This window comes from Agelaius tricolor, unplaced genomic scaffold (assembly GCF_023055355.1).
Source record: "Agelaius tricolor isolate 1412-34295 unplaced genomic scaffold, bAgeTri1.0.p SCAF_27, whole genome shotgun sequence".
Taxonomy (NCBI): Eukaryota; Metazoa; Chordata; class Aves; order Passeriformes; family Icteridae; genus Agelaius; species Agelaius tricolor.
Genome location: NW_027269287.1, coordinates 8,169,348 through 8,190,688, shown reverse-complemented (window position 1 = coordinate 8,190,688; position 21,341 = coordinate 8,169,348). Strand labels below are relative to the sequence as shown.

Here is a 21,341-nt window from a genome sequence, read left to right as displayed (position 1 = left end):
TTTACATCTTTGATTTGAATGTGACACCTCTCTCTGATTCTTAATTGAATTATCTTTCATCTACCGTGTTTGACATCACTTGCTGTGTAATTCTGCACTCTTCAGGCAAGTGAGAGAATTTTTTTGTGTGATAGTGCAAATTTTTCTAGAGGTGACAGAAATGCTAGCTGCCAGAAATTGGAATAGTACTGCATCTGTCTGAGACCTAGTCTTTGGGAAAAATAATTAAAAGGAAATGCGGGAATGATTTTAATGCTTAGCAATTCAATAATTTTGGAAATTTAGGGTCTGATTTTGGCAGGAAAGAAATATGTAATTTTTGTATTTTCAGTTTTTTATTTTAATCTCCTTAGACCCTGCTTCTATTTCCCCTTTTACTTTGTGCATGCATCATGTATTTGTGCGTGCGAGTGCATGTGTACTTGAAAAAATGTACTCAGACAAGCCATGTAAGTTCCAGTAATCTTAAAACGAAAATGGTGCAGAACTGCTCAGTCTTCCCTTGTCTTGGAAACTGAGTAATTCTGCAATAATTCTTCTGAAAGTCAGACCTAATTTGTTTCATGATGACTTAAATTTATTATGCTTTTTTTCATTTTTGAAAAAGATCGTATTTGGGATTTTTGAGAGTGTGGGCAACTTGCTTTCTACAAGCACATGTAGAAAGAGGCTTCATGTTTGTTGAGTCATACACAGTATGGCTTGATGTGCCTTTGAAAGTAATGGGTTGCTTCACAGAGAAAGACTGAAATGTCCAGGGAATGGTAACAACTTTTATGAGCACTGCAGCATAAATGCAAAGCACATATATAAGCTTATTTTGAAAAATTTAATATTTATGTGCATCTTGGTGTCTTGGACATACTCTTCTCTTAAGGGTTGGAGAGGATGGTAGTTCTAAATGCCAACTGCAGCACTGCCATATGAGGGCAACTAGAAGTGGAAGGCAAAACAATGCATCGAGGAAAGGTAGCTAAGGCCAGCATATACTTTATTTACTATGGCATTTCAAATCAATAAAAAATCACAAGATGGATGAGGTTTGCAGGGACCTCTGGAGACAGATCAATCAAACCTCTTGTTCTGAGCAAGATTGCTCGGGACAATGTCAGAGCAGTTTTCAGGTGTCTTCAGAGACACTCCCTGGGCAACTTATTCCAGTTTTTGGCCTGGGTAAAGTGGCTCATTCTTGGTACCAAAATTGGCCAGATAGAAACATAAGTTCTTCTAACACAGTTTTGAGTATTAGAAATCAGGCATTCATCCTCTGAGTGACCAGCATTTTGCTGGTCACTCAGAGGATCCTTCCTGCAATCAAGTGCCTTGAATGTCAGGTAAACAGAGCTTTTAGCATAAACAATGATTACATATTAATCACATATCCCTGATTACCTAATGTATATGTATTACTGTATTTTACAAACCACACCCCTTGTCAAAGTCCTTATGTGGTCCTTCTCAGGTCTTTTTTGGTGGTCTTTAATGTCCTGTGTCCTTTTTAAGTGGCTTTTCCTCAACCCCAGCTTTTGAGTTAGCACAGTGTTGTTGGTTTGTATAACTTCTGCTTTGTCAACCTTGCAGAGCTGAGCTGGCATCCTGCTTACATTTTGCACAACTCCTGTTTGCCTAAGTTACATCCTTTATCTATTTCTCCAATGTTATGCTGTTCTGTTTGACTGTCCTTAATGAGAGTAAAATGCTGTTCTGTTCCACTGTTATTATCAAGTCTCCTCTTCTCTGGAGAATAAATTCCTTAAGGGAGCTGGTCTAATATCTCTATTTCATTTTATGTGTATGGCATTACAACAGCTGAATCACAATGCAAACTAAAACACACAGAGCAATTATTATGGTGACAATTACAACATGTATTAAAGTCCAGCTGGGTAACCATGAAGAAGGTTTGATCCAGATTTCTTCAGATCCCCAGGAAGTGTCATCTTGAGCTGTGCATTGTCAAATTTGTGTTTGTTTCCAGATTTCCTGGACATCTGTAGACACTCTACCATTTTGATCAATATATGTTAATGACAGTGCATTCTTCTTGTGATGCCAAGAGAAAATCTAGTCCCATTTGTTTTTGTAAAGTGACATGTGACAATGCAGTAATGACATCTATTGTATGATTTTCTCTATATATTTTATATATTTTTTTATATTTTATAGATATATTTTTTTATATAGAGAAAATTGTCTTAATCCATTATTGTCTTCTCTAATTCACTTACTCCTAGCCAGGCTAAAAACCTCCATACAAAGCTGTAAAATGTTGTCACAGCAGTAGCTTGAGTGCTCTGCTCTTGGTCGCTCAGTTACAGCATTTAAGGTGCATTTTATACACTCCAAATAGCTTCTTATCCATAGTCCTGAGGGCACCTGGTCTTTATCAATTATTGTTATGTTAGGGACCAAGGCTTTGAAAGTACAAATGCCTTTCCAGCCTAGGGGCAACACTTTATGAGTTTTATTCCCACATATCCAATAACATCCTATTCCATTTGGTATTGGTCAAGGATGGGTTACTTTGGCCCATATGAAGTGTTTGAGTGCACTGTGAGTGATTTCCAACAGAAGTTCTGATTTCAGTGTCCTATTCCTTTAGGGGGGTTACATTTTTGCACATATGTACGATCCTAAGAGATGTTGGTGGGTACTTGCGCACTGACTGGTTTGTCTACTTCTTGGTAAAAGGAGTAACCATATTAATTTCTTCTGGAAGTCGAATTGCTGTAAATGGTTAAATGGTTTCATTAAAAAAACTGTTACACAACCCCATAGAAACAGGTTGGGGCAATATATTCCTTGGATGAAAAGAAGTGTAAAAGTAAGAAAATTACTTCCTTCAGTCCTTGAAAAACTTAGAGTCTAAATCCCTGTGCTGGCAATTCATTGTTTGTAGGTGACCCATTGTGTTTGTAAGAAACAACTGATAAACCCAGAAGGATTTGGCATGATTGCAGTAGTTGCTTTTCAGAGAAGAGAACATAAGAGAGTTTTTAATTTGTGATAAAACAAGGGAGGATAATGACATGGGAGAAAGGCGGAGAGAGCAATGTAGCAGAACTGGCAAGGAAGCTGTGGTTTCTTTCTTGAAAAATAAGTTTGTAATCTTAGTGGAGAAATGGAGAACTTGGTTTTATTTTCTTTTTTGCTGTACTTTTGCTGTACTGTCTTAGGCTCTGCAAGTGGTGCTGCAGAAGTAAAATTTTATATTAGATTTAAATCAATAAATGTCAGCAAACTCTTGCTCCAAAATCAGGATATGGAGACAGATGGAAAGAAGAGCAACTTGTTGGAAACTCTTCTGTTTGTTTTTTCTTGGCTGCCAGACATTCTTTGTCCCTCTTTCACTGCTGTGGAACCAGTGCGCGTGCCAGTGTGCATTTTGGCTAGCATTTTATGTGTGGCAGCAAAAGTTAATGTGCTAGGGCTTGGAGTTATGACTCTGAAATAGCAAGAATAAACCAGGTATTGAAATGCCTTTATTTTGTGTCTTCTTTCATGCTTTAGCTTTAGTATTACTTTAAAAAGAAGAAAGGGTTTAGTAGGAAGAAAGAGATAAAACTGGTTTCTTGTTGATGGTATAGCACTTGATACATGTTCTGAGATATTTCCATCATGCAATTTTTTTTTCTTGCAGAGGACCCATAATCACATAATAAAATATTAATAGCTCTACTCTTAAAAGATTTAGCTCCTACCATGAGCATATGTAAATACAGTATTCAAAGTGTGAAAGATATTAAGTCCTTGTATCTACTGTGAATGTATAATTGATTTACTTTTTCCAGTCTTAAAATTAAAAGTGGTGTTCCAAGTGTGTGTTGTAATTGGATCCTACATAGAGAGATATGTTAAAAACTTTTTTGCAAAAGTTTGTGTATAATTAGAAATATAATTACTCTACTTTGTATTTTGGACAGAAATGTGTTTATTGTTCATGAACTCCAGAGGGCTGGAGAGTTTCTTGCATTCTGACTTCCTTTATTGTATTTTCTTAGGACACATTTTATACAAATATCTAATCTAAGAATATTTGCCCTGGCATACAGAACTACAGATGCATTTAGTGTCTTTATGGTGATTTTCCTACCTCAACTTCCCCCAAAACTCTGTGGAAAAAACCCACATAGCTTGCAAAGTACTGCAGTAGAGCACAAAATCTTTATTTATGTATGCTTATTCAATGCATATGTTGTAACTATTGAATCAACAGAGGATTTGAGGATACTAGTAATGACTAGTCCAAATAATACTATAAGGTCTAGCTTTGTATTTTTCTTACTTATTTTGCTTTAGTGGGCCAGGACTAGATATGAATGTAATTGCAACTGTAATTCTTACCATCAAGTAATTTGGATTGGACGGGACCTTAAAGACTATCAATATCCAACCCCTTTGTATCAAAGGATTATTTTTCAGCCAGTTTGTTTTTTTGGTTGTTTTGGGGGTTTTTGGTATTTTTTGTTTGTTTGTGTGTTTTGTTTTGTTTTGTTTTGTTTTGTTTTGTTGTGTTGTGTTTTTACAGGAATCTTGTAATTGTCATACTGATGAAATTTTCATATTGAGCTCCTATCCAACATCAAGGGGCAGATTCCTTTTGAAATGAAACTTTTAGTAACGTTAGTTATTGCATTTTTGTTTCCCTCCCCAGAGAACAAATTCATTTGGAACTAGTAATGCAGATTTCCCACCTGGGGACCCTGGAATGTACCAGTTGGATGTTACTCTGAGAAGAGGACAGAACCTAGCTGCACGGGACCGTGGAGGTAAGTGAGCTGGTGAACACTGCCTTAATAATTGGGAAGTTGCATGTTCATTGGGTAAATTTATATGTGGGTACTAAAATTAAAATGTGCTGGGGAACATAACTAGTGACTGGACAGCAGCTGGATGTGACACCATGCAGTCACATGCTCTGAGCCCAGCCATCCAGACAGTTCTTAACCTCCCAGTGAGGAGGGCATCTGCCTAAACCATGGGCTGCCAGATTCTCCTGAAGAATGCTGTGGGAGACAGTAACAAAGGCTTTGCTGAAATCCAGGTACACAACCTTTCCATCATCCACCAGGTACACAACCTTTCCATCATTCACAGCCTTTCCATCATCCACCAGGCATGTCACTTGGTCATGAAACGAGATCAGGTTGGTCAAACAGAACCTGCCTTTCTTAAACCACTGTTGTCTGGGTTTAAGATCCTTTGATTGCCCTGTATGTGCTGTATGATCACACTCAAGAGAATCTGCTCCATGACCTGCCAAGGTACTGAGGTCAGGGAACTACAGGCCTGTAGTTCCCTGGATCCACTTTCCAGCCCTTTCTATGTATGGGCAGCATGTTGGCTAATCCTCAGTCATCTGGGACCTGATGATAAATAAATGACAGAGGGCAACTTGGTGAGCTCTTCCACCAGCTCCCTCAGTACTCCTGGGTAAATCCCATCCGGTCCCATAGACTTGTGACTGCCCAAATGGCTTCACAAATCACTAATTCCTCTTGCATTACAGGATGTTTATTCTCACCCCTGTCTACCAGCTCAAGGTCTAGTTTCCCTGAGAATAATTGGTCTTACTGGTCTTACTGTTACAGACTAAGGCAAAGAAAGCATTAAGTACCTCAGCCTTTTTCTCATCCTTGGTAACAGTGTTTCCCCCTGCATTCAAAAAAGGATGGAGGTTTGACTTGGCCCTCCTTTTGTTGTTAATATATTTATAAAAACACTTTTAATTTTCTTTCACAGCAGTGGACAGATTGAGTTTGAGCTTTTTTCTCTCTAATTTTCTCTTTACATGACCTAATGACATCCTTTTACTCTTTTTTAGTTGCCTGCCCTTTCTTACAAAGGTCATAAACCCCCTTTTTTTTCCCCTGGGTTCCAGCAAAAGTTTCCTGTTGACAGGGCTCCCCTGACAGCTCATCTCTCAGCACATAGGGACATTTAACTTCTGTATCTATAAGATTTTCTTCTTAAACTATGTCCAGCCTTCCTGGACCTCTTTATTTCCCAGCAGACTCTCTGAACCAATTCCAGAACAGGCCGAAGTCCACCCTCCAGAAGTCCAAGGCAGAGTTTTGTTCCTTACTTCACCAAGAATTAAAAACCCTATCACTATGCCCAAGATGGGCATTCTGATCACCACATCTCTCACCAATCCCTTCTCTACTCACAAAGAGCAGATCTAGTGGAATCTCAACCCTGGTAGGCTCCCTTGCCAGCTGTGACAGGAAATTCCACACACTCCAAGAATCTCCTAGACTGCCTCCTCTCTACTGTGTTGAGTTTCCAGCAGACATCCAGCCAGTTAAAATCTGCCACAAGAGCAAGAACTAGCAATTGGGAAATGTCAGCCAGCCACCTATACAATGCTTCATCCACCTCCTCATCATGGTTGAGTGGTCTGTAAGAGACTCTCACAAGGATGTCTGCCTTGTTGGCTACCCCTGAATCTTGAGCACTCAAACTTAGCCATGACTATCCTTGAGCTGTATACACTGAAACACTCCGTGATACACAGAGCCACCCTATCACCTCTTCTTCCTCGCCTGACCCTTCTGAAGAGCTTCTAAACAGCCACAGCAGCACTCCAGTCAAACAAGTCATTCTACCATGTTTCTGTAATGGTGACTTGTCTCACAGCTTTTCTACTGCAGAATAACCTCCAGTTCCTTCTGTTTGTTATCCCTACTGGGGTCATCTGCTTTAGCTATGTTATCAATTTCAACCCTGACACTGGCGTGAGCCCTGCTGGGCTCATCTTTAATGAGCGAGGCCTTATCCCCTTCTCCCTTCAAACCTAGTTTACAGCACTCTCAATCAACCCTTCCAACTCACAAGCCTGAACCATTTTTCCTCTTTTAGATGTTCCAAGGCTGTCAGCAAAAGACTGATTTTTCCCTCTCTTGTCTTCCAACTCAATGCCACTCCCACCTTAACCATGCAGAAGTTCCTGGTACAGTCAAGGGATGATTCATTGCCAAACTGTCTGCATGAAGTCAAGACCTAAGAGAATTCCTGAGGTTGTAGAGTGGTTCCAAGGAGCAGGGCAGTGGGCACACCATAACGTAGTGTCCATACACAGGATTAATTTAAATACATGATCCTTGACTTCAAAATCACTGCTTGAATACCCAAGGAACAAGTCAGTTGTGCTAGACAAAACATTTTTGTGCCACTGAAATTCTGCCCCAGGAATTACAGGTGGGAATGAATGTAACACAAGAGACCACCGTTTTCCACTGTTGTAGTTTTTTGAAACAACGAGACATTAACTTCAGGTAGAGAGTACTGACATCTTGTGGCTGGATGAAATAATGCAAAGAATGCTGCTCATAACCCTTCTAATTTATGCTTAGAAGAGCATGTTGCAGTTTTAAGAAAAGCTATTTCTTTTGGATGTATTTTCCAGTGGGTACGAATGCAGAGTTCTAAAATCTGCTGGTCCCTTAAAAAGCCCTAAAAGTTAAAAGAAAAAAAGAAGCCTTGTCTTACAATTTGCTGCTGTTAATGAAGATGCAGTTGTGACTGAAGCTGGAGTTACTGTTTATTTTAAGATAATCTTCGGTCAGTTAGTCTCACATGCACTCCTGGATGACTGCAAGTCTCTGTGCCCACCGACCCTGAGACTCCTCCTCTCACAGGTGGTTCAGTCCTTGTGATACTTCCACATACACATCCTATGCATATGGCATTCATATGGCATATTTAACATTTTATTATACCCATCAGGGTTGTTTATCTGATCACAATTGTTAATCAGTTGTTTGAAGAGGCTTTGTGCAGTGCTCTCTGGTGAGTAGGTGATTGTTTCAGAAGGCATGTTGAGGGCATGGTGGACAGACTTTAGAGTTAATTTTCTCATTGTGAGTGCTGTAGGAAGTGAGTCTATATGGAAAAGAAAAGCTTGGACACAATAAAGTCATTGAAGACTTACACTGGTGGCATCGGTGGAGTATGTGCCTTTTCAAAGGCACAACATAATAATTTACTATTTTTACAGGAGAAATTTTAACTTTATAATCTAATTTTTGTTGCATTAATATAATATACTAGCCCTAGTATAGGACATAGTTCTGTTAACTAAAACAAATACTGCCAGTATTTCATTATGACTTTGAGAATGGATTGCGAACAACAGAAAGTGATGCAAGTGCATATTTTATGTTAATGAAGTCAATTAACTGAGTGTTGATATCCTGGAAAGTAATAGATTGTGGCAATAAACTATTCTTTTCATCTGATGCGGTTTTGAATTTGACTATCTATAGAAATTACATTTAGTTCTGTTTGAAGTAATTTAGTCTCCATTTCCTTTCTGTATTACAAAGACAGAATTAACAGCATATGTATATATCTTTACCAGGAACAAGTGATCCATATGTTAAGTTCAAACTTGGAGGAAAAGAAGTATTTAGAAGTAAAACAGTACACAAGAACCTCAATCCTGTCTGGGAAGAAAAGGCTTATATTCTTATAGATAACCTAAGAGAACCATTGTATATAAAGGTAAGACACCAGCTTACATATGTCTGATAAATTAGAATGGAAGAATTATTGGAAGAATTCAGCTTTGCGATTTTCTGTATACTGGAAAATTTATTGTGCAATAGTGAAGACTACAGACTAGTTAGAGTGAAAATTATTTAAGTTTTGTCTGTAGAATGAAGATGTCAACATTTTTAAAAGTGGCAAATACAGGCATTTTTGTTTACTTCAGGTCATAATTGTTTTATATTTCTTTAGTGTGATTAGCAGAAGAACAGAGAAAATAAACTGTATTTCATTTATGGAAATATCACTGCATAATGATGATATAAACCATAACCTGTCCCATTAAAAGCAATTCAATGCTGAGGTCAGTTTTTGAGAATTTATTGAGATGTGTATCTGATTCTCCAAAGTTTTCTAATTTTTCTGTTTGTATGGAACACAGTGAGTTTGCTATATTTCATACCATTTTCTGCTCTTACAATTTTTACATTGTAGCCCTCCTTAGTAAATTGCAGGTGAGGATGATTTTGTCGTATTAGAGGCACCAATTATTCTGAAGTATCAGATTGCTTGAGTTTAGATCAAAAAGTGGCCAGCAATGTCCTGACTAATAAGCAGCAGAGCCACTGGTATTTCTTAGATGTTGGTATTGGAATGAAAACCAGAAAAACTGTGATGATTGTTTTTTGCCCACAGAAGAGAAAGGTGCTTTTCTGGCCCTGGTAGTTTATGGTGATGCAAAAGTGATTCTTAGTTGAGTAAAACAAAGTGGATAAAAATTATTTTCCCAAAAATGTATTTAGAAAATCTGTAGTGCTAGGATTCAAAATAAAACATGCATACATTGAAAATACTTTGGGAAGTATGGAAACTTGGCTTACCTATATAATTCTCTTAGTTGATCTGAAATTACATGATGTTTTAGATCAGTATCAGTCTTAATCTAAAATTCATGACAGAATTTTAAACTGAAATGCCAAATTGTAGATTTTTTTTTTGTAGAGCAATGCCACTTAAACTTATCTTTTAAGTATTAATCAGTATTATGTTTCATGCTGCTCACGTAAAGTGCATAGTTACTAGAAAAGTTTAAAAGCTAAACAGAATCCTCAAATGGCATTTTCATGCCTTTATTATGTTCAGTGACTCATAAGGAATGAACAGGTGAAAGAGAGAAGAAGATGCAAAGACTTGCAATGTAGCCACCTGTTTTAGTTTATTTATGCCAAGTATCAGCCCTGCAGTAGGGTGTGTATTTTTTTCCCCTAGGAAAAGTGTGTCAAGTGGTATGTCTATCGTGCTTGCACTCTAAACACAGTGTGTGAAGTAATTTAGGTTTTACAGCTCATTCAGATATTTTAAGACATGATTGAATTTTACTAAGCTAAAAATACTTACTTGGTATTTTTACCATGATAATTTGTAGAGAGAGAGAGAGAGAAAACAATTTTGACATTGCACCATGAACTGAGATTTCATATTATGTTTTCTTTTCCCACTGGAATGACTAACAGATATAGAAAATGCAAGGGTGAATACTCAGGTAGATTGATGCATGTGAGAGACTTGTGCTCACATACTTGTATCCAGCCTATTGAGTTGTGCAGCTGTGCTGTAGCCTTTGGTCCAAAGGATTTCTGTTACTACTATCTTAACCCTGTCCATATTAACTTATTTGTAGAAGATGAACTGTTTTGCGTTCTGGAATAGCTTCTGTAGTACAATAGTAGAAGTACTTATATTAGAGTTGAAGACCTTGAACCTAGTCCTGTCATATTCTCTATTTTCTCCTTTCTCCTTAAAACATCTCACTCTTACTTAGCTGAAGATATGCTCTCAGAAAACCTCATATTTACCCAAAAAAGTTAATTTACCTTAAAAGCTGACTTTGATAATTGATCTTTTCCCTTTTTTTGGATTTTTTAAAATTTGTGTTGCATCTTTTCTTTGTTGCTGTCCATCTTTTTTGGTTTTTTTTCCCTGCAATAGCTACCTCTGGATTATTTGCTTTCCTTTCTTCAGACTTAGGAAGTTATAACCCATCTCAAGGAATACCTTCTGATGTACTGGCCAGATTCATGTCTGGATGTCAGTAAATTTATCAAGGTATTGTCTCTTTTAGGTAGCAAATTAGGAGGCAGACTTCTCCTTGTAAAGTATTAATTGTCATTGTTTCCTTACACATACCCCTTCAGTTTTAATCTTAGATTATAATGTTTCTAACCCTTGAAAATTACATAGCCTTCAAAATGGACAATTACATTGTTTCAAATACTAATGCAAGCATTATAATAAAAGTAGAAGCACTTTTCATAGCCATATCCTACCCTCCTGCTTCCACTTTGCAGGATTCATAAAGGAAACAATGTATAAGAAATCAGTGATTCTGCTTAACTTTATTAATTGTTTTGATCTTCCTTCTTTCAGTGCCTATGTTTATAAAAATATTTCTTTTGTTTTTATAAAATTGCTGTCATTCACACGCGAACTATACACTAGTGTCTATGATTCAGTCTGATTTATAAACAAGCAGTTTCAGACTTGATTTTCTGGCCAGAAAGTTTCAAGTTACTTTCAGGTAGCCCTGATTCAACAAGTGAGAGGCATGAAGCTACAGCTCTGGAAAAAGAGTTTCAAGAATGATTCATAGTCAGAAAAGCTCTAAAGAAAGAAATATTTCAATTACTAAAAAATGGTTTTGTGCATCATAGGTATTTGATTATGACTTTGGACTTCAAGATGACTTCATTGGCTCGGCATTTTTGGATCTCACATCATTGGAATTAAACAGGTATGGCACGAACAAGCCTATGGAATAGTTATATATTTTTATCTGCTAATATCATGTTTGTGGAGTTGTAAGTAAAACATGCTAGAAAATAATTACAGAAACCTACACAGCATAAAACTAACTAAAGAAAACCACTTATGTTTAAGAAATTATTGTATTATGAATGTTAATTTATTAGCTGATTAGGCACATTTTTACAGTGTCTATGGAGAGGTTCGCTTTACAACCATGCTAATCTTGTTTTCTTCCTAGCTTCATTCACAGCATTACCCCCTAATGTTTGAAATTTTTTGGTGTTTTTAACCCACTAATGTTACATTTTTTATTTAATTACTTCAGTACATGTAATACAGTACTTAATGCAGAGTAAAAGTATTTAGTATTTTTTATGAGCATTCAGCAGAAATAGTGCAAATTTGTGCCACTGTTTTCTAAGTAGCTATATATTAATTCAGTTAGCTATATATTAATTCAGCCTTCAATTCTTATGATTGAGAAATTTCATTATCTGAGAGTCTGAAATCCAAGTTAATGCATAGGTTTTGTCTCCTAGGCAAACAGATGTTACTTTGAGTCTGAAGGATCCTCATTACCCTGATCATGATTTGGGAAGTATATTCTTGTCAGTCCTGTTGGCTCCAGGAGACCAGCGAGAAGTGGTAATTTTATGTATTTTAATAAATGTCATCACTCCTGTGATTGATCTCTGGTTGGATGACATCAAGCACAAGAGTAAATATCAAATTATAAGATTAATTTGACTTTTCTAATTCTTTAGATAACACTGAGAGATGTTTCTGGTATAGTATAGCATATTTCACCTGAGTTGAATCTTTCCTTATATAGTTAATAAGAAGGGATTCAGATGGATCAGGCAAAGTCAATTGTAGGGGAATAGTGGTGATTAATATGGAGAAACATCAGTAAAGCATTGGTTAAAGAATTTTGGACCTAGTCTGCTATTTCTAGATAAGAGTATTTGTATCCTATTCCATATGAAAAATAAAGTTGAATAAGGTAGTGTTTCTGCTTTTTGGCAACTAATGTTAAAGGATTATTTGATGCTTTTCAATTTTTTGAATTTACCTTTCAATTACAAAATTGTATAATTTTCTAAGTTTATTGTAATTCCTTCATCTTACTTTTCTGAGCTGCATAGTTGTAAGTGAAAATAGTTTCCAGGTTTCTAGATACTCTTAGTTGTGACAAACTCTTTCTATTATAATTGCCTTGGTTTGAAAAGACAGGTGTCTGCTAAGGAAGGCAGGAGTCTCCCTTGAAATGAAAAATGCAAGCCCCCTCCCTCTGAATTATTATAATTTTGAAATTAAGGGGGCTCTCAGGCAAAGATATGGGAGTAGGAATAACAGTTCTTTATTAGAAAAAAAAAAAAGAAAATATTAAAAAAAAATGCAGGAATACAAGACAACACCGACAGAGTCAGAGTACAACCTGACACCCTGTGGGTCAGGGTGTTGGTAGCAGTCTGATTAAATGGTGGCTGCAGTCCTCCTGGAGTGACAGCTGTGGTTCTGTTGAAGCAGTGATTCTGTAGAAGGGTGTAGTTTTCTTCTGAAGGTCCAGTGGTGGTGTAGATGGCCTGGTCTTCTTCTGGGAATCCAGTGGAAAAGAAACCTGCTCCCCTGGGAATCCAGAGGGAAAAGGCTGCCTGTGGTGTTCGAAATCTCAGATTCTATCCAGGTAGGAATTGGCTCCTCCCTCTGGGCAGAACATCTCCCAGTGGGATGATGTCATTTTATCAGTCATGGAGTGACACTCAATGGCCCATGAACAGAAGATATCTCCCCTGAGGGAGGATGGGTTGTGGAAGAGATAAAGAAAACTGCCCCACCTGGTTTTAACAGGTGGCCCAATTAACAGAAGATAACTGACCCACCTCTAACAGATGGCAGTAGAATACACAGCCCCAGCCACATCTTGCATTTTCCAACCTAAGACAATAATTTACTAGCATTTGTGGCTTTTCATGAGCAGTAGAACTATGGCAGAAATAGAAGAGATTATTCTCACTATGAGAGGTTGTAAAATAATATGGATTCCTTTGGCCTCAGCTAGGCTGTAGGGAAGCATTTGGATCTTGCAGCTAAATTTTGCTTTAAACATGCTGTTTTCAATTAAAGGAGAAGACTCCACTAAGCAATGGAACCAGTGAAATTGGAGCAGTGTTTAATTGGATTTTTAAGCCAGTCTCTTTCCCACACCGTGAGCCACCACTGTGCAGCCACAAAACTCAGTATACTCACGAACTTTGTCCAGGCACTCGAACACAGAGACACATGCACTCAACCCTCTCCTGCACCTGCAACACAGCCTAATTTTCAGAATCTTCCAGGAAGAAGACTGTTCTTCATGGTCAGAACTTATGCAGGAGGTATTGGGGCATTTACCAGAAGAGTCAGGGTTATAACACCCAGTTTTTGTGGGCCTCCAGCTCTGATGGACTGTACATCACAACCATGGGCCACGATCACCCACACATCACTGAAGCCATGGGTGGTGGTATCTTTCTTCTACTATTTCTTTTTCTTTCTTTTTCTCTTTTGAATTTTCCACTCTTAAGATGATCATACACTCTAAGACACCTAGAGATGCCTTTTCCAATGTTACACTTTTTTTTTAAAGCACTTATTCTAATAAAATTTTTTATTACATTGCTTATTTAACATTGTTTTGGTTTATCCACCCCTAAGGATCCATTAACAATGAACTTGTTTGCCCTGCCTCAGGAACGGGTTGCAGCAGAGGCCAAGAAAAAACATTACTCTGATGAAAATGTCCATGGATATGGTCAGCTGCATGGTTTTTGTAAGAACATATATGTTTCTGTATGCTACAGTGTGAGACATCCTGTTGCACAGGAGTACTGGCAGATTCTACTAGTGTTCTTTTTACACTTTTCTCTCAGCTAGTATGAACTAGCCTAGTAAGTCAGTTACTGGAGATAGGTGTCTGGTATGTAGTAATGCAAAGATGTAGAATTTTGGAAATTACTTTATCCTCTGTTAATTTTCCTCATGGCATTCTGATAGCACTTAATAAAAATAATGAAATGTGGTGGTAATGGGCATCTAGCTTATATAAGGAGTGTATTTTCCTTTTTTTGTTAGCAATATGTTTGTCCATGCAGCTCAGAATTCCATCTTGCAAATTTAGACCACAAGAGTATTTTTTACTTAAATTAAGAAATTAATTTAATTTTAGATTTTTTTTTTTATTTGGGTAAGACCAGTCTGGTCTGAGTCGGTGGCCCTTGCCCTGTTTTTCCAAGTTTCTTTGACACTATCCTGCCATAATCCTCAATCATGCAACACAGAAACGCTGTATTTTTATGTGGTATAACATTATGTGGACAGCACAGGTTTCCTTTCTTCATCATACAGAGAGGGTAGCTACTGTGCTGCCTCCTGTTGTCTGCTAGTATACCAAGCGTTCCAGAAGTTTAGAGGTGAGAAAGTGAAATGAAGACACTACAGTGTAACATGTTTTTCATATGGGTGTTCATAAATTAGCAACTGAATGTTGAAAGTATTGGGAGACTGTAGCATTTCTGGTTAGCAAATTTTTTGATGTCCAACTGACCGGTTATAATAGGATGAAGAATTTGGTTTATGTTATTACACATTTCATTATTAGATTTTTTAATTTAACTCAAGTCACCAAATTTTCTTCCCATTTAAACTATTATATAGAACTTCAGTCTGAAAATGCCCAAGATTCCAATTAAGAATCAAATGCCTAATCTGAAGCTTCATATTTATTGGAAACCAGTCTTCCCAAGATATGGATCACAGAGCAGTTCTGGTGAAGTTGCAATAAAATCAGAGAATTTTGTCACAATGCAGGGAAGATGACCTACAAAATTAATATGTAATTGCTGTATGTTTAATGTCTTAAGGGTTTAATAGTTCAAGACTCAAATAGCTTTTTTCTGTTACTACATGCGCTTAATTATTTATTAGCTTTCATTTACTGTTGAAGGAACAGGTATATTACAAAATCTATCACTCCAGTTGAACTGTCATCTTTGGCTAATTTTGAAAGGTTTTGTAATAATGATGGTATTTTTATTGAAATGAAAGGGATTGAGGTCAATATATTTTCAAATGTTATGTTAGAGGATTAAGACTAATTCTTGTCTACTCTTGAAAATGTCCAATATATAAAGCACCACTAAAAGCAACTCCCACATTCCCAGTCTGTGTAGCACACTGTTTGAATGATTGATGCTCCCCTTCTACTTGGATGTTTCTATACAGGTAGTAATTTGAGCATCCTTGAAATATATAAATAAAAACCTGAGCACTTTTAAGTATGCATTTATGACTGATGCATGGAAGACACAGATACACTGTCTCTTCACATCATGCGTAATGTTTTCCTGTCATTGCAAATTTCCTTAAATCCTGTTGGTTTGATATCCCTATATAGCATACATTTCAAAAATTAGTTTTCTCCTGAATAGGCTTTATTTTGCTCAGGTGATAACTCTTATATTGCTTGCAATTGAGAGTTGCAAGTAATTATGTAATTAGGGTAATACTTTACCACTTTACATGACGTGTGTGTTGTCATACATAAATGGTGTTAAATTGTAAAGCTGAAGATTACAGAAATTGCCTGGGAGTACTTAAATTGCAGTTATTATAGTTCCATATGTTTAAAATTAGTGTTTATTAAGACCACAAGGGAAATGCAAAAATAGAACAGCTTTAAAACAAGAAGTGTTAGATTTCCCATGCAGTCACAGAAACCTCGTGGTGTTTTGATCCTGTGTTTTGGGCAGGTCTCTAGCCATATTTCAAATTGAGCTCTTTAAAACAAGACTTGCTGTTTGTGATGTGTTATTTGGTAACTTTTTGATGTGGATTATACTTTCCAAAGAGATCCTTTCACTGCCTGAACTGCAGCGAGGCTGTTTTGGAGGTCATGCACTGATGTGCAGGTAAAGGAAAAGTCTTCTGAGGATGTGTTGTTGGAGGACAGGTCTCACAAAGCATTAAATTGGTGTTTCAAAATAATGTAGCTGTATGTTACAGGAAAATGCATCCTCTCACACTGCCTAAGAAATATTGATGCTTCTGGAGGATAAGATACTCCAAGTGCAAGTTTGAAATTAAATGGGACAAATTCAGGGGCCTAGTTGTATATTGCCACCTGTCTGTGAGAGAGGTATTATTGCAAGTGATTTTAAAAATATGCAGCCAATTTGACACAGTAATAGATTGTTTTGGATGAAGACTTGAGGCTTGAAAAGAAATTATAGAGATATTTGGTCCACACAGGAGCATTTTTCCCCTTATCTTTCTGAAAAAAATTCTGATGAAATTCAGATTTTATGTGTACTGACTGATGAGATGATCTTGAGAGTTACAGCTGGAAAGCCCCACTTCCTCAGATCAAAACATTATATTTTGGGATTCAGATATCAATTAAGAATATTAACTTAAGTATACAGTCATATAACTGTATGTAAAACTATGTTACACTGACTAGGAAAGAGGATTATTTATTTTTGAGTCCTGATGAACTGTGAAAAGCAGTGCTTAAGTAGTTTACAATTGTGTTTTTTCGGTAGAAGATAGTGGACATAATATCAATCATAAAGAGATTCAGTAAATTACTTTAATAAATAAGGACACATTATTTTATTTTTGTGGTACATTTTATTTGAACAAAATGCAGAAATAGCCTGCAGTTATTGAATACTATTGTAAGAGTATGGGTAGTTAAACAAATCAAAATTTCTAGAAAATCTTGTTTGTATCTTTGCCATTTGCTAGCTGGTGCTTGTCCTAAAGGCATTAAAATATGAATATTTAAAGTAATAATCTTGTAATCTCTCTCCAAACTATGTACATAAATAGAAGGATAGCATATCTAAAGTTATTAGAGGTCCTGTTCTTTTGATTTTTGACATGTAAAGGCAATTGATTTGTTGTGATTTATGAAAAATCATATCATGAATCAAAATTAATTAATGAATTATTTCTATATGACTGTAAAAATTAGAAATTTTTTAGTCTTCAAGGGAAGTTTAATCTATTTCAGCCTAATGCAGTAAGTTGAAGTAGCAGTAGTTCCAACAATTAATTTGTGTTTGCTTTGTCCTATTTAGCACTACTTGTCCTTTACATTAATGCCTCATTTCAATTTTGCTGTTTGAGAGGACAGATAGGTTAGCTAATCAGTGCAAACTAAAAAGATGTAAAAAAAATAAATATGAGAGAGGTATGTGTATATAAAAATGTTAAAACATGTCAGCTCTAAAGGTTTGTTAATTTTAACTCTATTAAAAATAATGTGATTATGATGTACTTTCTGTATTTTTCATTAATTTGTCATTTTGATGACCAGTTTGAAAGAAGTCAAAAGTAGCAATTGATTTTTTTTCTTAGACCTACTCCAACAAAGCTTGTTTTATTACTTTAATTCTCACAGTGTTTATTATTTCCTTTTGGATACATGTGGTGCTGTGTATGACAGTGTGCTCTTGTGATTTCATGCATGTGTACCGACTTCCTGGATATTCTGTTCGTTGTTGTGGCATGGGTGCCACAATGCATGTGAGTTTTGCTGGCTCTTTTTCCATCAGCATTCAGTACACAGATTCCACCACTGGAAAACCTGCAGTAGGCAAGTTCTGCAGAGCTGCAAGTCACCCATTTCTTCACTACCTCGGCTGTTCCCTGCCTGGGTCTTAATGGGCAGTTTTCAGCTATAGGAAAGGACAAAGTTGGTAGCTTGATAAGAGGCTTTGCCTGGGGACCAGCAGTGACTGGCGACAGCTGTATATCACTGCCAGCAACCTAACAAACAAAGAAAATGGAAAAAAAAGGAAACATATGAGTTCTACTTAAATATTGTTATTTATTGAGATTAAAGTTTAAGGCATTGGTTTTTTCCTAAAACAATCTATCTATCTCAAAAGATGCTTAGTTTTTTTTGCTTCGTATAAAATTATTAACACTAATGTTCAGTCAGTTTGCTTGCTGTCTTAAATCATGTGTTGCATTATTTATTTGTTTATTTGCCAGAGGGACATTAACATAATAGAGAAAAACTCCAGCAATAGACTCAGGGCATGGAATATTTTCAGATTAAGAAGTTCTGTGTAAATCATTCCTAGGCTATATATTTGTTTTATTGGCTTTTTAGGATGATTGTTATGGCTTCAACTTATCCTGCTTTAGCTGATAATGATGCCGTTTACTCAGTAAGGGTGCTCATACCTTTCTGAACTCCTCAGAGTTAAAAGAGTCATAGGGTGGTTTGGTTTGGAAGGGACCTTAGAGATCATTTAGTTCCACTCAATCTCTTCCACTAGATCAGGTTGCTCAGGGCCCCATCCACCCTGGCCTGAACACTTGCAGGAATAGGGCAGCCACAACTTCCTTGGCTGACAAATTTCAGTGCCTCACCACCCTCATAGTGAAGAATTTCTTCCTGGTATCTAATCTAAACCTGTTTAGTTAATTCAGCTGTCAGGACTTCCTCTGTTCCTTGCTTACAGCCTGGTCTGAAGCTGAGTTTGTGCTCTGACCTATAGCTATGTAGGATTCAGAAATGACAAGGGAGGAGCAGTGCTGTGTTGAACAGGACTCAGGAACTCAGATTTTCTTCAGGGCCTGCCATGAGCCTCAAGCTCTCAAATTCTTACATGCGTCTCTAGAAAAATGAGGTGAATGGCATTCTCTAGCTTAATAAAACATTTAGTATATTTTCCAAAGGCACAGTGCAACGATTATTATTAACTTACTGCTGTGCGCTTAGGACTTAACTGTCCGTAGCAATTAAAAAAGTTTCCTCAGTGGCTAGTTATTTTTCTTCTCACAAAAATCTATGTCTATTTAAAAAATCTCTGGGTATTTCAGAAATAAAACCCCCTACACATTTTCTATCATTTGAATTTTTTTACCAAAATATTTCCTTGCTAATTTCTTAGCAAGGAAAATATTTTAGTTTCAAAATTTATTTCCATTATCTGAAAAAGCAAGTATTTTTTAAATACTTAATAAAAAATTGTAATTATATTTGTTTTCCATGGTGAAAGTTTCAATAGAAATTAATGGCCTTTGATTTATTCTTACTCAGTGTCAGGAAGAGGCTGCTAAACTTTATTAAGTTGTATAAACTAATTTCTTTGCATTTCCGCAGAAATGCTTTAAGCAACAGTTGTGTTTACAGATAAACCTTCCACAATCTACTTGACCAGAATATCTCTTTTATTTAATGATTAGGAATCTGTCGTATATACTTCGGCTCCTAGAAGTGCCAAGGTTTTACAGATTGTTTAGATAATGGGACAGGAAAACTGAGATTTGGCTTTTTCAAAGAGTGAAGATATAACTATTTTTTTCTATTTCATGTATGTTATTATCAAACCAAAGAACTATTTCTACTGCTGTGAAATGAGCAAGCAGTGATAACTTTAAGGATTTTGTAATAGATTTGTGTCATCAAAAGAGCATCATGCAGGTTTTCTCTTTTGTGGCTATACCTGTGAGTAAGGTATACAGCAGTATTCAAAAAGGTTGGAGTACTTTATTATTAAGAAATAATAAATAAATATTCAATTATCAGTCAGAATTGAAATCACTATCTATCATGGCATAATTATTTATTTTCATTTTTAAATCTAGTTCTTTCTGTCTTTTCTTTCTTATAAGTTTATGTAATGCATTGTCTCCAGAAATTAGACACCCATACCACCCAGAAAAGTATGCCTGGGTATGCACAGGGCTGCTACTTGTCTGGATTTATTTCAGTCTTGTGTGTATTTGTTGCTGGAATGTACATGTTGCTGCTTCAGTTGTAGTGGTGGTTAAATGTGAATTGCCCTGTTTGAGACTGTTGCCCTCCTTTTCTGTATTGCAGAGAAAAGGTAATAAAAATGCTCTATTTTATTTTCAGACAATGCTAATGAGGAAGAGTTGGAAAAGATCAAGTAAGGTAACTTTGTAACTTTTAGCATGTGGTCTTCTAGCTGGTGGCGTTGGTTTTTTGTTTTGTTTTTTAGAACAACTATGATTTCTTGCCAAGCATGCCATATAGGACTGGAAACTTCTAGTACAGGATTTATTGCCCTTTCAAATGTGTTTAAAAGACAGCGTTTTTTGTTTCATTAAATAACATCATAGTATAGTTCAGCTTTTAATATAATCATAGAACCTTTCAGCTTTGTCACAGCACTTTAACCTCTCTGGAAGCTGTCTAGTAACTTCTTGTAAGCGGCCAACATGTCCTGATTCCTTTTCTAAAACCTTTAATTTCTCAAGTGTAAACAATTTGCTGTATTAATGTGAACAAAGAATTTATGCCAAATAGTATCTTTTATTTTCCTGTTCTCTTACTGATCCATGTTTTTGAGTGCTTCACAGTGAAGCTCCTTGAAGACAAATTTCCTCTAGCACTGGTTGTGCACAGGTGGCAGTCATAGCCAGGCCTTACCAGAGCATAGTGGACTCCACAGAGCTCTTTAGAGCTCTCTAAGCTTTTCCCCTCTTAGGAGTTATGGATGTGATAAAAAATGGAGCAGTGTGTGCTGTTTTCCACAAGAGAAAGACTGAGAGTTTGACTGTAGTAGAATGCGACCAATATTTACTTTTTTTCTTCTCTCTGTGTTGTTAAAGAGAGTGTATTTACTGCCTAAAGTGAGTGAATTAAAATTTTTCAGAGACTTGAGCTAGTGAAGTCGATAGAATTTACCATGTCAAGATGTTAAAATGAGAAAAAAAATAGCTATGTGGAGTGATTCACTGATTTTGTTAAATTATATACTCTTCTAGCATATTGACGCACAACTGTAAATATGAGGTAATTAATAAAGTGTTGTATATGGTGCTCATTTGACAAATATTTGCACTTTTTAGACATATTTGTATTTTTAACCTTGAAACATAAAAGAGAACAGTGTTCATAATTCTTGGGTTATAGGTGGGTTTTTCACACAGTCTGCTTCTGGGATGCAGGACAATAGTTAGTCTGTTTCCTTAGTGAAATTTATGAAACTAAGATAATGGTGAAGTGATGATATGTAGAT

At 36.4% G+C, this 21,341-nt stretch overlaps 1 protein-coding gene across 8 annotated transcripts in view; it reads left to right on the top strand.

Moving 5' to 3' along the window:
• The window catches only part of MCTP1 (multiple C2 and transmembrane domain containing 1), a 212,687-nt gene that overhangs the window by 50,035 nt on the left and 141,311 nt on the right, over positions 1 to 21,341 (top strand). For 7 of the 8 annotated variants that reach the window (XR_011682564.1, XM_071448670.1, XM_071448672.1 and 4 more), the window contains exons 2-6: positions 4,655 to 4,769; positions 8,363 to 8,505; positions 11,202 to 11,281; positions 11,835 to 11,940; positions 20,213 to 20,251. Coding sequence is in view for 7 of the 8 variants with exons in the window: in XM_071448670.1 (XP_071304771.1) it covers positions 4,655 to 4,769; positions 8,363 to 8,505; positions 11,202 to 11,281; positions 11,835 to 11,940; positions 20,213 to 20,251 (483 nt within the window). In the remaining variant the exon portion in view is untranslated. The remainder of the gene's footprint in view (positions 1 to 4,654; positions 4,770 to 8,362; positions 8,506 to 11,201; positions 11,282 to 11,834; positions 11,941 to 20,212; positions 20,252 to 21,341) is intronic. The other variant, XM_071448671.1, reaches the window with a different exon arrangement.